The following is a 17,374-nucleotide window of genomic DNA, read 5'->3' as shown; positions in this document are numbered from 1 at the left end:
ACCAGCAATGCCACAGCCCCGAATTCAGCCGAAGCTAAATTCGTGAGCTCCGAAAAAAAATCTAAAAGAGCTTTTACATGAAAACAATCTCCATGAACTGAAATGCAAAATACTTCATCTCAATTTACAACTAGGGAGAAATTACAATGTTTTCAACTCCACTACGCTATTACAAAACTGGGATAAAACCTAGTTTTACTAAAAGTACAACACCAACTTTATCAAAAGGACTTTAAGGTCTTTGATAAAGTGCACGGTCAACTGCACAGCCAAAACTTCAAAAGTGATACCACTACGACACGAGCTAATCCGAAATGGAAGATTAAAAAGGAGTGAGCTACAAAGCTCAGTAACCAACTATTTATGGTTTGTAATAGAGTGAGAAACCAGAAATATGCCATGTATTCAAAAGTTTAAATAAACACATCTGTCACAAAATGGCAATAAACATTAACAAGAAGTGATAATACAATTTCAATAAACATTAACAATACAATAGCGTCAATTCTCCTCATTAGAAATTCCAGTAAGGCCTTATTCCCATGATAATTACATGAGTCTTATTACCAGCTAGCGATAGGTCCCAAAGAAAGCACAAACACTATGATTCAATGAACTAAATCAATCACATATTCAGATGTTATTTGATGTTCAACTACTTGAAACACTTTAAACAATGAAACGAAAGGAGACAATTGATAACTGAATTAAGGATCAATATCAAACAAGTTCAGAGGTTGAGGGTTTGGGGCCAAAACCAAAGCTGGTTTCATAACAGAAACTTACAAATTCTAGCAAATGGGTTTCTTAGCTTAGATTTTCCTCTCTCAAACTAACGTCCTATTATTTTGTGATGAGTGTGTAAAAAATTAAGTTATTGAATCATGAGTTGGAAATAAAAAGAGAGAGGCTAGTTTATAGTAGGAGGTGGCAACTTACCTCGCGTGTGGATTTGCTTTAAGCGGGAGGTATCAATCTATTAGACTGTATCGTTATACATCTGTTGGAAGCTTACTTCAACTGAGGATTTTATTAAACACGAGCTGACAATTTAACTCAAATAAGATGTCTAGTTGTTGTAGCTAAAACTTGTAAGTACAATTGACCCTGTTAGAATTTTAGTTGGGTACTTCAAAATACTAAATAATAACCATTGCCGTTGGCCATCCATATAGTTATCATTGCATCTTAATTCTCGCTTAATAATTTAGAGATGGTTCCAATTAAGATCCAATTCTAGCCGTTAGTTGGTGGCCTCAGTCAACCACTTTTATTATGGTGATTACTCTTGCAATTTATAATTATTATCCAATGATTTAATTGCCAAACGTTTCTGAAACCATCTTTGTTTCCAATGTCTTCTTGAGATACATACTTGTTAATCTCTCTGGACAATCCTTTCATCTCCTTTCTTCTCCTATCTTGATCCATCATTTTTGAAGTGTTATTATATTGTAGGACATACAAATCTACTTTGAATAAAAATTGATCAAATGGAGGAATTTTGGAATAATTCTAATTGGAGAGGGTTTGTGAATCTTTCAAGATGATTGTGCCAAAGTCCCAGATTTTTATTCCATGCCATTTGTTCGTGGCGGATGAAAGAAGGTTGTTTAGGTAGGATAAGGAATAAAGCACTATAATTATAGTGTAACCATGCTTAGGGTTTCTCTACGTACTAGTTTGGAGAACTTGGCATACCTTTTGGATTTTGTACTTCGATTACAAGTTGTTTCTATCTTTTTCTTCTAAATGATATTTTGCTGTTTAACTATGAATTTTCTTCTTAATGATAGTTTGTTGTTTAACTATGAATATGCGTAACTAATTTCCTTTTTTTAGGACGGGGCCACGAACGTTAGCATGAATACGTAGTTTCTTTCAATTCTACTTATTATGTTATGCAAACTTGATTTGAATTATTAATCACCACATTTAAACTATCTATATGTCATAATGTTTGATCACCATAGGATGTTTAAACAAGTAATTGGATGCAACTTTATTGGAATATCATCTTAGAATTGATTAAGGCTTCTTGTGATTGATAATTGTAATTTAACTTAAGGTGAATATCACGCCCTTAAGGGTTGCATGGTTTTTCTAAAGGTTTTCACAAAACTTAATGAGTCTTACATGTTCATATATGATCTAAATATCACAAACAGGTTGTATGTTAAATATATGTTCTGGCTTGAATATCACAAGAAGAATATGCATTATGAAAACCTAACCTTCAAAGCAAGTATGTGTAATTCATAGGTAATTCGTAGAACTTCATAAGATTACTAATGGTGACGGCTAAACCCTAATGCCTTTTACATTTGATTTTTCCAAAACTGCTTTATTTTCTTTTTGCTGCCGATTTTTTATAGAAACTTCACTTATTTTATTTTCTGTTTTTGTTATTTCAATTTCACAATTTCGAATATTTCAAAACTTGTGTTGAATAGTTAGCTAAGAATTGATTTGAAATACAAATTATTCATATCAATCATGTGGAAAATGACCTTACTTGAACCGTTTATAATATAATAATATTTTTCTCTAGCCAGTATTTTTTAGGTGTTTTTAACCATTTTTTGTAGGTGGTAAAAATCCTATTATTAATCTGTTTGGACAATTCTTTCATCTCCTTTCTTCTCCTATCTTGATCCATCATTCTTGAAAGTGTTATAATATATTTTAAAATATAACTTAAGCCCTCAAAGTCAAATATTTCCACATAAAATCGGACATAATTCTTGAAAGTGTTATTAGAGTCCAATATAATGAGAAAATACGAGGATTATTCAACGTACGAGGATTATTCAGTAATGTAATCATTTAAAGGATAATGGATATGAATATGAAAATTCGTAATGGATGGCAAATTATAACAAGTGCAAGCTTAGCAAAAGGTATACTCGAAAAAAGTAAAAGAAGGCTACTCAATATTAATTATCGCCTTATGGTATATATCCCGATGGATATAAAGAAAAAGAAGTTTTGTTATCATTTGTTGCTCCATTGGATTCTATATATGTATTCATTAAGCTCGCTATTGATGAATACTGAAATCTGGATTTGATGCTTCTGTTTGGTCATGCATGTATGTTTTGGCTCTTACTTTAACAAATGGAAATTACGAATTCATCATGAATGTGAATGATAATTCGTGCTTCTCCACATTTGATAATAATAGAGAATGATAATTAGTTATAATGTAATATATTGTATTTATACATGTATGTTATACGTTGAACAATCAATGAATGATTACTGCTAGCTGCTTCCCAAGTCCAGTTTCTACGAATGGTGTATATCTTTCTACACTTTGCTTCGAATTTTCCTGTCTATAAATTATATACTAGTTTTATATCCCCAGAACAAGCAAAGTGGAGCAAGTAACTTTTATTTTTTTTTATTTTCAAAAGTGTAACAAGGACTTTGTCGCGTTGACAATACAACGTTGGGCAAATGTTGAAGACAATCCCAAATAGCACAAGAGGTGGTGTGACCAACACGTCGGGAAGGATACGCTTTGTTAATGTAGAAGCGAAATAATTAACCACTTTTAAACCAGCCCTTATTACTTAATTAAAAGTGATTGGATTTTATTTTAGGAGGTTTTAATTAAAAGAGCTTTACATGATAAAAATTTAATGATAAATACAAATCAGATGACGTGGAGCACGGGTGACTGTTTGGCTTTACACATAAGACAATTATCTGGCTCCGGCCATATAAAGAAAGTTGAGTTTTTACCATATGATAATCATGGAAGGAGGGAGGTAAGGCCCAGTGGGGGCATATGCCCCCTCTCATCCCTTTTTTTTTTTTTTTTCATTACAAATTATTCAATTAATCATTCCCATTTTTTTTGCTTTGCAGATTATTCAATTAATCATATTAAAATAGTGAAAATCCTCTTTTAGTTTTTAAATGCCCCTCTGACACACCCCGACCGAGATCAAGACGTGCTGGCCGCCACGCAGAGGTGACGTAACCATGTGCACGTGCGTAAGCTAATAAAATAGTAATATAAAAAGTACGAATAATTAAAAACTAGCATACAAGTAATAAAAATAAGTGCTAGCGTAAGTGAGACACAAGTTCAGAGCATAAGCCTACAGCAGTCCAAAAGAAAAATGATTCGACAATAGTACACCCGAAGGTGACCCTACGCTGGTGATCGTCTGTCAGAAATGCCGGGAAAGTCCTCTGGGAAACCACCGAACCTGCTAGACAACTAGAACCTGGAAGGGCGCAAAACAAAAGCGTGAGTGGGCAAAAACAAATCTTTTCGAAAACCATTTAGTAAAATACATTCTAACCCCTCGCCGTAAAACCTGTATACTTCCCAGAAAATAAACATATATACGTATGTATAGTTATGCCAATCATGCTCAAGACCATGCCATGTCGGAACCTCAGAATGAAATGCAAGTGCTCAGGTATAAATCATATCAATAACGTATAGTCTGGCAGCCGGAGTCACCTAACGTGACCTGTACGGCTGCATATAGAGCTCAAATCTCAATATCAATACTAAACCTGCCCACGAGTCGGAACCACCTAAAGTGGTCTGTACGACAGGCCTGGGTGTAAAACATATAAACGCTCGAGTGCTACGATCACGTGAAGGCTGTGCGAATAATCGCGGGTCACCTACGAGTCGGAACCACCTAATGTGGTCTGTACGACAGGACTGTGCACCTAACTTGGATCCAAGCTGAGCGTGTGGTGCGGGAGGTGAACATCACGTGAAGGACTGTGCCCTACTCTGGGCGGGAGCACTAACACCGGGGGTGCAGGTTATGAGCTCTCTAAGTATCTCGAATCGCTACTGAATGTAAACATGAATAACACTTACCTGGCACTTACCTGTGCGTCCACAGCACCCAATATGCATATGTAAATATAACCAATTGATAATGCAACTAACGACGCATAAACAATGACAATGTAATGCATGGCATATAACAAATAACCCTTTCAATCAATTTCTGGGAAAATAAATGTATATAGGTATATACGGAAAACCAAAAGCCCACTCACTGGTATGTGGAAGGGTCGTAGCCCCCCTGCCTCGAGTGACCACGCTCATCCTAGGGATACGTATCACCTATATGCAAAACAACTACAAAAACGTTAATTTTAAAGCACATAACCAACTTCTCGTAATAACTTCTCATACATTGCTCAAATTGGACAAATGAATATACCAACGTGCTCTACACAACCTCAGGATCACACCCAAATTTTTAGAATAATTTTTCACCGCCGCACGCGCCCCCACGCACCGGCCAAGGCACGGCCACACGCGCCGGCCACGCGCAGGCACGTGCCTGGCACGCTGACGGCGTCAACTGACGCCGTAAGGAATATTCCGTCAGTTTTGACAGATTCCGTTAACGGCGTCAGGAATATTCCGTCAGATTTGACGGAATATTCCGTCTCCTTCTCCGGCGAACCTCCGGTGCCGTCGCCGACGCCGGAAAACTGGAAAATTTTCTAACTTTGATATCTCGTTCGTTTTTCGTCCAAATTTCATAATTTTTGCACCAAAATGAAGCCTAAGATAAGGGGAACACAACCATACAACTTTTAAGGGTTAAAAACCATGGAATCTCACCTGCAAAATCGATCCAACTCCGGCCAAATTCGAACCCAACGATCCCGACATCCAAATCCTTCAAATGAACTACTCCGAGTCTCCTTGGGACTCCACCAAGCTACCTACAAGCTTCATTTTCCTTAAAACGTGAGAAATCACGTTTGCATGAATAGTACCCAAATCGGACATCGTCGAATTGATGTGAAAACGATGGAGTTCTCACCTGAAAATGGTACGACTGGACTCCCACGAGCCTCACGAGCTCGAATGTGTACTCAGTTCCTTCGATCTGTGGAGATTTAGTGTGCTTGTGTGTGTGTCCGTACGTTTTCGAAGGAAGAGGAAGGAATGGGGTTCTCGGGACAGTCACAGGGAAAGAGACAGAGGGGTAGGGAGAGTGAGAGTATGAGTGTGTGGCCCAACACATGCCAACACCACACAAAACAACCAATAAACGTAAAAGAAGCGAACTAGGGGCAAAGTAGTCTTTTCACACGTACGTTTTCGATGTTTTCGGGACAGGCTGTCACAACCTACCCACCTTAATAGAATTTCGTCCCGAAATTCAAAACAACCAAAACAACCCCTAGTGGTCAAAGAACAACCGAGGATACAAATCCCTCATCCAATCTTCTGTTTCCCACGTAGCTTCCTCGACTGAATGATTCCTCCACAAAACTTTCACTAAGTTCACCGTCTTGTTCCTCAGAACTTTTTCCTTCCAATCGATGATCGTCACCGGTTCCTCGTCATAAGTCAAATCTGGATTAATTTCTAATGGTTGAGGAGGTATCACGTGAGACGGATCAGCAACATAATGCCGAAGCATAGACACGTGAAAAACGTTATGCACTCTAGCCAACTTCGGAGGCAACTCCAACCTGTAAGCTACCTCACCAACTCGCTATGTGACCATGTATGGTCCAATGTACCTGGGAATCAACTTACCCTTCTTTCCAAACCGCACGACTCCTCTCCACAGTGAAAGCTTCAGAAATACCCAATCTCCGACTTCATACACTCTGTCCGTAGCATGCCGATCTCCTAAACTCTTTTGCCTATCCTGGGCTGCTTTCAGGTTAGACTTAATTACCTGAACATTCTGAGTAGTCTCCTCAACAATCGCTGGACCCACTAAAACTCTTTCTCCAACCTCTGACCAACACAACGGTGTGCGACAAGATCTACCATGCAATGCCTCAAATGGCGCCATGCCGATACTCGAATGAAAGCTGTTGTTATAAGCAAATTCCATCAAATCCAACCGCTGGTGCCAAGCATCACCAAACTGTAACACCGAAGCTCGCAACATATCCTCCAAAGTCTGAATAGTTCTCTCTGACTATCCGTCCGTCTGAGGATGATACGCCGTACTGTAAAGTAGTCTCGTGCCCAAAGCTTCCTAGAAAGCCACCCAAAACTTAGATGTAAATCGTGGATCACGATCCAAGACAATACTCACAGGGACACCATGATACTTCACAATCTTTGAGATAAACAGCTCCGCTAAACGGCCCAAGGAATACTTCTCTCTCACTGGAATAAAATGTGCCGATTTAGTGAGCCGATCAACGATCACCCAAATGCCGTCAAAACCATTATGTGTACGCGGAAGCTTGTACACAAAATCCATAGTGATATTTTCCCATTTCCACTCTGGAACGGGAAGCGGCTGCAACAACCCAAACGGCTTCTTCCTTTCCGCTTTAACCTGCTGACAAACAGCACACCTACTCACATACTCAGCTATCTCCCTCTTCATACCTGACCAATAATAAAATGGTCGAATGGTATGATACATTTTAGTAGCTCCTGGATGCATGGCGTAAGCCGAGATATGTGCTTCATCGAGAATTTCTTTCTTCAAATCCACATTATTAGGCACGAACATTCTACCCTCTTGCATCAACATGCCATCCGAATCACGAACTCTGAGGTCTCTCCTCCTTCCTCGATCTCGAGCTTGAATTAGTTCTTGAGTCTCTCTATCAGATACCTGAGCTTCAAGCACCCAATCAACTAGAATTGGTCTAACTTGGAAATTAGCAAGTAATGCCACTTCTCGATCTTCTGCTTCTAACCTCACTCTCGTAGCACGCAAGTCCGCCAAAAGAGGAATACGACTAGCGTACAACGCATTGATACGGCCCTGAGACTTCCTGCTAAGTGCATCAGCCACTACGTTTGCACGACCCGAGTGATAATCAATCGTGCAGTCGTAATCGCTAAGCAACTCCATCCACCTCCGGTGACGAAGATTAAGTTCCTTCTGAGTAAAAAGATACTAAAGACTCTTATGATCAGTAAAGATCCTACATTTCTCTCCATAAAGATAGTGTCTCCACAACTTCAACGCAAAGATAATAGCGGCCAACTCCAAATCATGTGTAGGGTAATTCAACTCATGAGGTTTCAACTGTCGTGAAGCATAAGCAATCACCCTACCATGCTGCATCAACACACATCCCAGACCATTCAAGGAAGCATCACTATAAACCTCGAAATCACCACTATCATCCGGGAGTGCCAAAACAGGTGCATGAGTGAGACAATGCTTCAACTGCTGGGAACTCTGCTCACACTTATCATCCCACTCAAATTTAACGTCTTTCCTCGTTAATCTCGTCAGTGGTAAAGCAATCACGGAGAAATCCTTGACAAAACGCCGATAATACCCCGCCAGACCAAGGAAACTTCTCACCTCAGTGACGGTTCGCGGTTGCTCCCAACTCTCCACAGCTGAAACCTTCTGAGGGTCCACCAAAATACCCTTAGCTGAAATGATGTGCCCCAAAAACGCAACTTGGTCTAACCAAAACTGGCACTTGCTAAACTTAGCATACAATTGGTGTTCCCTCAACCTCTTCAACACCAAAGTAAGATGTCGAACATGCTCCGCTTTGGACTTCGTATACACTAAAATGTCGTCGATGAAGACAATAACAAATCTATCCAAATATGGCTGGAACACCCGGTTCATTAAATCCATAAAAGCAGCTGGTGTGTTCGTCAACCCAAATGGCATAACCAGAAACTCGTAATGACCGTAACGAGTCCTGAACGCCGTCTTAGGGATGTCATCCCTACTAATCTTCAGCTGATAATATCCAGACCTCAAATCAATCTTGGAGAATACACAAGCGCCTCGAAGCTGATCAAACAAATCATCGATACGAGGCAATGGATAACGGTTTTTAATCGTCACCCGATTCAATTGCCTGTAGTCAATACACAGCCTCAAAGTTCCGTCTTTCTTTCTCACAAACAATACTGGAGCGCCCCAAGGCGAAGTACTAGGCTGAATGAACCCCTTATCCACTCATTCCTGCAACTGAACTTTCAATTCCCTTAACTCAGCGGGAGCCATACGATAAGGAGTCAAAGAAATAGGATTAGTACCTGGAAGCAACTCAATAGTGAACTCCACGTCTCGATCTGGTGGTAAACCAGGTAAATCTTCGGGGAAAACATCGGGAAAGTGTCTGACCACTCTCACATCCTCAACTCTGCTAGGAACGGCCTCATCTAACACCACATGAGCTAGGTACCCCTGGCAACCTTTAGACAACAAACTAACGTCCTATTATTTTGTGATGAGTGTGTAAAAAATTAAGTTATTGAATCATGAGTTGGAAATAAAAAGAGAGAGGCTAGTTTATAGTAGGAGGTGGCAACTTACCTCGCGTGTGGATTTGCTTTAAGCGGGAGGTGTCAATCAATTAGACTGTGTCGTTATACATCTGTTGGAAGCTTACTTCAACTGAGGATTTTATTAAACACGAGCTGACAATTTAACTCAAATAAGATGTCTAGTTGTTGTAGCTAAAACTTGTAAGTACAATTGACCCTGTTAGAATTTTAGTTGGGTACTTCAAAATACTAAATAATAACCATTGCCGTTTGACATCCATATAGTTATCATTGCATCTTAATTCTCGCTTAATAATTTAGAGATGGTTCCAATTAAGATCCAATTCTAGCCGTTAGTTGGTGGCCTCAGTCAACCACTTTTATTATGGTGATTACTCTTGCAATTTATAATTATTATCCAACGATTTAATTTCCAAACGTTTCTGAAACCATCTTTGTTTCCAATGTCTTCTTGAGATACATACTTGTTAATCTCTCTGGACAATCCTTTCATCTCCTTTCTTCTCCTATCTTGATCCATCATTTTTGAAGTGTTATTATATTGTAGGACATACAAATCTACTTTGAATAAAAATTGATCAAATGGAGGAATTTTGGAATAATTCTAATTGGAGAGGGTTTGTGAATCTTTCAAGATGATTGTGCCAAAGTCCCACATTTTTATTCCATGCCAATTGTTCGTGGCGGATGAAAGAAGGTTGTTTAGGTAGGATAAGGAATAAAGCACTATAATTATAGTGTAACCATGCTTAGGGTTTCTCTACGTACTAGTTTGGAGAACTTGGCATACCTTTTGGATTTTGTACTTCGATTACAAGTTGTTTCTATCTTTTTCTTCTAAATGATATTTTGTTGTTTAACTATGAATTTTCTTCTTAATGATATTTTGTTGTTTAACTATGAATATGCGTAACTAATTTCCTTTTTCTAGGTCGGGGCCATGAACCTTAGCATGAATACGTAGTTTCTTTCAATTCTACTTATTATGTTATGCAAACTTGTTTTGAATTATTAATCACCACATTTAAACTATCTATATGTCATAATGTTTGATCACCATAGGATGTTTAAACAAGTAATTGGATGCAACTCTATTGGAATATCACCTTAGAATTGATTAAGGCTTCTTGTGATTGATAATTGTATTTTAACTTAAGGTGAATATCACGCCATTAAGGGTTGCATGGTTTTTTCAAAAGTTTTTCACAAAACTTAATGAGTCTTACATGTTCATATATGATCTGAATATCACAAGCATGTTGTATGTTAAATATATGTTCTGGCTTGAATATCATGAGAAGAATATGCATTATGAAAACCTAACCTTCAAAGCAAGTATGTGTAATTTATAAGTAATTCGTAGAACTTCATAAGATTACTAATGGCAATGGCTAAACCCTAATGCCTTTTACATTTGATTTTTCCAAAACTGCTTTATTTTCTTTTTGCTGCCGATTTTTTATAGAAACTTCACTTATTTTATTTTCTGTTTTTGTTATTTCAATTTCACAATTTCGAATATTTCAAAACTTGTGTTGAATAGTTAGCTAAGAATTGATTTGAAATACAAATTATTCATATCAATCATGTGGAAAATGACCTTACTTGAACCGTTTATAATATAATAATATTTCTCTCTAGCCAGTATTATTTAGGTGTTTTTAACCATTTTTTGTAGGTGGTAAAATTCCTATTATTAATATGTTTGGACAATTCTTTCATCTCCTTTCTTCTCCTATCTTGATCCATCATTCTTGAAAGTGTTATAATATATTTTAAAATATAACTTAAGCCCTCAAAGTCAAATATTTCCACATAAAATCGGACATAATTCTTGAAAGTGTTATTAGAGTCCAATATAATGAGAAAATACGAGGATTATTCAGTAATGTAATCATTTAAAGGATAATGGTTATGAATATGAAAATTCGTAATGGATGGCAAATTATAACAAGTGCAAGCTTAGCAAAAGGTATACTCGAAAAAAGGAAAAGAAGGCTACTCAATAATAATTATCGCCTTATGGTATATATCCAGATGGATATAAAGAAAAAGAAGTTTTGTTATCATTTGTTGCTCCATTGGATTCTATATATGTATTCTTTAAGCTCGCTATTGATGAATACTGAAATCTGGATTTGATGCTTCTGTTTGGTCATGCATGTATGTTTTGGCTCTTACTTTAACAAATGGAAATTACGAATTCATCATGAATGTGAATGATAATTCGTGCTTCTCCACATTTGATAATAATAGAGAATGATAATTAGTTATAATGTAATATATTGTATTTATACATGTATTTTATACGTTGAACAATCAATGAATGATTACTGCTAGCTGCTTCCCAAGTTCAGTTTCTACGAAGTGTGTATATCTTTCTACATTTTGCTTCGAATTTTCCTGTCTATAAATTATATACTAGTTTTATATCCCCAGAACAAGCAAAGTGGAGCAAGTAACTTTTATTTATTTTTATTTTTTTTCCAAAAGTGTAACAAGGACTTTGGCGCGTTGACAATACAACGTTGGGCAAATGTTGAAGACAATCCCAAATAGCACAAGAGGTGGTGTGACCAACACGTCGGGAAGGATACGCCTTGTTAATGTAGAAGCGAAATAATTAACCACTTTTAAACCAGCCCTTATTACTTAATTAAAAGTGATTGGATTTTATTTTAGGAGGTTTTAATTAAAAGAGCTTTACATGATAAAAATTTAATGATAAATACAAATCAGATGACGTGGAGCACGGGTGACTGTTTGGCTTTACACATAAGATAATTATCTGGCTCCGGCCATATAAAGAAAGTTGAGTTTTTACCATATGATAATCATGGAAGGAGGGAGGTAAGGCCCAGTGGGGGCATATGCCCCCTCTCATCCCTTTTTTTTTTTTTTTTCATTACAAATTTTTCAATTAATCATTCCCATTTTTTTTGCTTTGCAGATTATTCAATTAATCATATTAAAATAGTGAAAATCCTCTTTTAGTTTTTAAATGCCCCTCCGTCTTGTATATTTTTCTCACGCACTAATGTCTAAACCTTGTTGAATTGCATGCATTTGGTTAATTAGTGCAAATGAGCATTAGATTGTCAACAATTAAAAACAAAATTAGACAATAGAGTAATAAAATTAAGCATTTTGTAATTAATTTTTTCAGCATTTATAAAAGAACTAGCTTTATTTGTCCGAAAAAGGAGCTCAAATTTTTTAAGGTACCCCCTCTTAATTAAATTTCTGGCTTCGTCCCTAATGATAATAATGAGGAATATCATAACAGTGCCCGAGCCAAGATTTCATAGGGGGCAGGGGGTGGGGGCCCAATATATAGACTTTTTTAATCGCCTCATTCTTCATCCATGAGTTAAGATGTGGCTAAAGTATCTTCAAAGAGTTCGATGGTATGCTAAGGTTATCGTTAATTACAATGTGTTGCTCGAGGTCTCTCAAGCCTCTGTTATAAGAATGTCTATATTTTGTTCTAGAAATAGGTAAAGATCCTTATGAAGCTTTACAAACGAAGGGCAGTGCCCACTCCCCTTGCATTTGAGGGTGTTGGTGAGGATTTCGAAGTTTGAATGGCTTGGGTACCGGTCAGAGAAAAGAGACAGAACCATAACATTGAAATAGCATACTAGGCTTGGGTTTTTTCTATTATTATTCCTTAGTTTTCATGTGAAGATGTGCAATACTTCCATACTTGAGACTTTTGTTGAATTTTAGCTATTGCTTGTGGTTAGTAAAGGAAAAAACTTAGGTTATTATTCTTTTATTTTGGCTGAAGATGACATTATTTCATATTATATTTTAGGGTTTTGAACATTTTGTTTTGAACATATTTTATTTTAGGGTTTTGATCATTAGGATTGAAATAAATAAATAAAATAAAAAAATAAAAATTGGCCTTAGATTACTTATCGATTTTAATTATTTGAATTGTAATTTCATTAAAATTTATATTGCGACATCCCACATCGCCCAGGGGAGTGATCCTTATATGTATATTCCCATTCCTACCTAGCACGAGGCCTTTTGGGAGCTCACTGGCTTCGGGTTCCATGGGAACTTCAAAGTTAAGCGAGAAAGGGGCTAGAGCAATCCCTTGATGGGTGACCCACTGGGAAGTTGCTCCTGAGTTCCCAAAAACAAAACCGTGAGGGAATGGTAAGCCCAAAGCGGACAATATAGTGCTACGGTGGTGGAGCGGGCCTGGGAAGTGATCCGCCCCGGCCGGGATGTGACAATTGGTATCAGAGCCTAACCCTAGCCGTGGTGTGCCGACGAGGATGTCGGGCCCCTAAGGGGGGTGGATTGTAAGATCCCACAACGCCTAGGGGTGTGATCCTTATATGTATATTCCCATCCCTACCTAGCACGAGGCCTTTTGGGAGCTCACTGGCTTCGAGTTTCGTAGGAACTCCAAAGTTAAGCGAGAAGGGGGCTAGAGCAATCCCATGATGGGTGACCCACTGGGAAGTTGCTCGTGAGTTCCCAAAAACAAAACCATGAGGGAATGGTAAGCCCAAAACGGACAATATCGTGCTACGGTGGTGGAGCGGGCCCAGGAAGTGATCCGCCTCGGGCCGGGATGTGACATATATTCTACTTTGTTATTAATGTGTATTTTTATTTAATATCACCACACTGTAATTTTGATTTTTATTAATATGCACATTTTAATTCTTCCAATCATAAATAAACCTAAATGAGGAAACATAAAAAGAATAAGTGATGCATAAAAAAAGAATGTAAATACATTAGTGTACATAAATGACTGTACCTAAATATATTAAATCGATTTGCTTGTACCGAAATATTTGTACCTAAATGTTTGCATCGAAATATATTATAATGAATTTTTGTACCTAAATGTTTGTGCGGAACTATATTATAATAAATTTGAATGCCTAAATGTTTCTATTGAAATATATTTATAATAAGTTAGTGTATCTAAATATTTGTACCAAAATATATAATAATGAATTATAATTAGACTTAAAAAAGAAAAATCATGAAATTACCAAAAAATATACATGGAATATAAATGCTAGTATTCAAATAGAACCAAATGAATAAACTCCATTGTAACCTTATACCAAGCATTAAGGATTAAAATCTAATTTCTATATTTAGGGTTCATTAGTTTCCTGCCTCATTTTTTGACTTTCTAGACTATATTGGCTTATATCTTACTATCAAATGGGGGAGGAGGAAGCTAAATCTTAGGAGTCATTTTCTTAAAATTGCACAGTTCAAAAACAAACATACAGGTTTCGTAACTGAGTGTGGGGGCCAAGGCCACTCATGGTATTAGCATGGCTTTGCTTCAGTATGAGGAGTAGTCAGACTATTTATAAATACATACAATGTATCTTTTTTCTTCGATTTGAGATTCATATTCTCAAATATAAGAATATAGTACACTCGTATGCTAATTAATGGAGCCAAAAACTCTAAGACTGCTACATGTTAACCAAACTACTCTATAAACACCAAATAGATCAACATAAGCAAAAGGGTCATAACTATTTGCATATAGATCAAATACAAGTTGCAATGAAACCGTTAACCAGAACAGGGTTAGATACCTCAATTCTACTCTGTCTTTAGGATAAATGACATAGGAACTTTGTTAATTCCATGCCAGAATCAGTAGAGTCTTCCTTAAGTGAGGGGCTAATTTATTTTAATTGTTACCCAATTAATCCTGGTAAGTCTCACAGTGAGTAGTAGTGGCCATCGAACGCCACTTCTTCTTAGTACCTAGGCGGAAACGACGAAGCATCTCCGCCGGATTACCAGCAACGTCTCGGTGGTAACGAGATAAATCAGTAAACCTGCGATAGTACTCATTAGCCGTCATCTTCCGCTGTCTCAGCTCGGTGAACTCCTGCTTCTTACGATCAATGCACTCAGGGGGCACAAATCTCCTCTTGAACAACTCCTTGAAAACGTCCCAATCACTCCTCTCAACTAAAGTCAGGCGACAGAGCTCCTGCTCCCACCAGGCTGCAGACTCCGTACCCAGAAACCATGAGGTCGTCTCGACCCACCTCTCAACAGGAAGGTTCCCCTGATTGTGCAACACACGGAAAGTCTTCTCTATGTGCTCTAACCATCGCTCTGCGCCCTCATGACCCTCATTACCTTCGAACTTATCCAATTTCATATTGTACATAGTCTCCAGATGAGTCCTCTGGGAAGGGCGGATCGCCGACTGAATGGCGATAGCAATAGCTTCCCCCAACTGAGCAATATCAGGGAAACTAGACTCATCAGAGCGACGTGGTTCCCGACGAGGCGGCATAATTCTGACAGAAGACACCATAACCATTAGAATACTCACAAAGACACAGGACTGCCAAACCTAGGCTCTGATACCAAACTGACACACCCCGACCGAGATCAGGGTGTGTTGGCCGTCACACGAAGGTGACGTAACCATGTGCACGTGCGGAAGCTAATAAAGTAGTAATATAAAAAGTACGAATAATTAAAAACTAGCATACAAAGTACTAAAACAAGTGCTAGCGTAAGTGAGACACAAATTCAGAGCAATAAGTCTACAGCAGTCCAAAGAAAAAGATGCGACAACAGTACACCCGAAGGTGACCCTACACTGGTGAGTGTCTGTCAGAAATGCCGGAAAAGCCCTCTGGGAAACCACTGAACCTGCTAAGCGACTAGAACCTGGAGGGGCGCAAAACAAAAGCGTGAGTGGGCAAAAACAAAGCTTTTCGAAAACCATTTAATAAAATGCGTTCTAACCCCTCGCCGTAAAACCTGTATACTTCCCAGAAAATAAACATATATACGTATGTATATAGATATGCCAATCATGCTAAAAAATATGCCATGCCAAAATCTCATAATGAAATGCAAGTGTTCAGGTATATCTCATAACGATAACATATAATCTGGCAGCCGGAGTCACCTAACGTGACCTGTACGGCTGCATATAGAGCTCAAATCTCAAACTCAATAACTGAACCTGCCCACGAGTCGGAACCACCTAAAGTGGTCTGTACGACAGGTCTGGGTGTAATACATATATACGCTCTAGTGCTACGATCACGTGAAGGCTGTGCGAATAATCGCGGGTCACCTACGAGTCGGAACCACCTAAAGTGGTCTGTACGACAGGACTGTGCACCTAACTTGGATCCAAGCTGAGCGTGTGGTGCAGGAGGTGAACATCACGTGAAGGACTGTGCCCTACTCTGGGCGGGAGCACTAACACCGGGGGTGCAGGTTGTGAGCTCTCTAAGCATCTCAAACCACTACTGAAATATAAACATGAATAACACTTACCTGGCACTTACCTGTGCGTCCACAGCACCCAATATGCATATGTATAAATATATGCAACTACTCATGCAACCAACGATGCATAACTAACGATAATGTAATGCATGGCATATAACTGATAACCATTTAATCAATTTCTGGAAAAAATATAGTATATAGGTATATACGGAAAACCAAAAGCCCACTCACTGGTACGTGGAAGGGTCGTAGCCCCCCTGCCTCGAGTGACCACGCTCGTCCTCGGGATACGTATCACCTATATGCGAAACAACTATAAAAAGGTCAATTTTAAAGCACATAACCAACTTCTCGTAATAACTTCTCATACATTGCTCAAATTGGACAAATGAATATACCAACGTGCTCTACATAACCTCAGGATCACACCCATATTTTTAGAAAAAATTTCCACCGCCACACGCACCCCCACGCGCCGGCCACGCGCAGGCACGTGCCTGGCACGCTGACAGCGTCAACTGACGCCGTAAGGAATATTCCGTCAGTTTTGACAGAGTCCGTTAACGGAGTCAGGAATATTCCGTCAGACTTGACGGAATATTCCGTCTCCTTCTCCGGCGAACCTCCGGTGCCGTTACCGACGCCGAAAAATCGCAAAACCTGCAAACCTTGTTTTCTCTCTCGTTTTTCAACCATTTTTCACGATTCTTGCACCAAAATGAAGCCTAGAACTAGGAGAACACGACCATACAATTTTTAAGGGTCAAAAACTACTAGATCATACCTGTCCAAACCTCCCAACTCCGGTCAACTTCAAACGCAGTGATTCCGACGTCAAAACTCCTCCAACGA

General features: G+C 38.4%; 1 protein-coding gene across 1 annotated transcript; it reads right to left on the bottom strand.

Moving 5' to 3' along the window:
* Positions 1 to 6,503: 6,503 nt before the first annotated feature.
* Positions 6,504 to 15,563, bottom strand: LOC137719918 (uncharacterized). Its single transcript, XM_068458903.1, has 5 exons — positions 15,020 to 15,563; positions 8,999 to 9,157; positions 8,116 to 8,869; positions 7,745 to 7,794; positions 6,504 to 6,937 (listed from the first exon to the last, which is right to left on the bottom strand). The coding sequence occupies exons 1-5, from the start codon at positions 15,561 to 15,563 to the stop codon at positions 6,504 to 6,506; spliced, it is 1,941 nt and encodes a 646-aa protein (XP_068315004.1).
* Positions 15,564 to 17,374: the final 1,811 nt, after the last annotated feature.

This window comes from Pyrus communis, chromosome 16 (genome assembly GCF_963583255.1).
Source record: "Pyrus communis chromosome 16, drPyrComm1.1, whole genome shotgun sequence".
Lineage (NCBI taxonomy): Eukaryota > Viridiplantae > Streptophyta > Magnoliopsida > Rosales > Rosaceae > Pyrus > Pyrus communis.
The sequence above is the reverse complement of the archived record's forward strand: the minus strand, read 5'-3'. Positions and strand labels throughout refer to the sequence as shown.

Excerpts from the sequence above, each read along its gene's own strand:
- LOC137719918 (XM_068458903.1), bottom strand. The coding sequence starts at position 15,563 with ATGCCGCCTCGTCGGGAACCACGTCGCTCTGATGAGTCTAGTTTCCCT. Across the intron at positions 9,158-15,019 it reads GCTTCGTCGTTTCCGCCTAG|GTTGCCAGGGGTACCTAGCT; the intron begins GTACTAAGAAGA and ends TGTTGTCTAAAG. Across the intron at positions 7,795-8,115 it reads CCTGTTTTGGCACTCCCGGA|GGGTCGTGCAAACGTAGTGG; the intron begins TGATAGTGGTGA and ends TGATTATCACTC.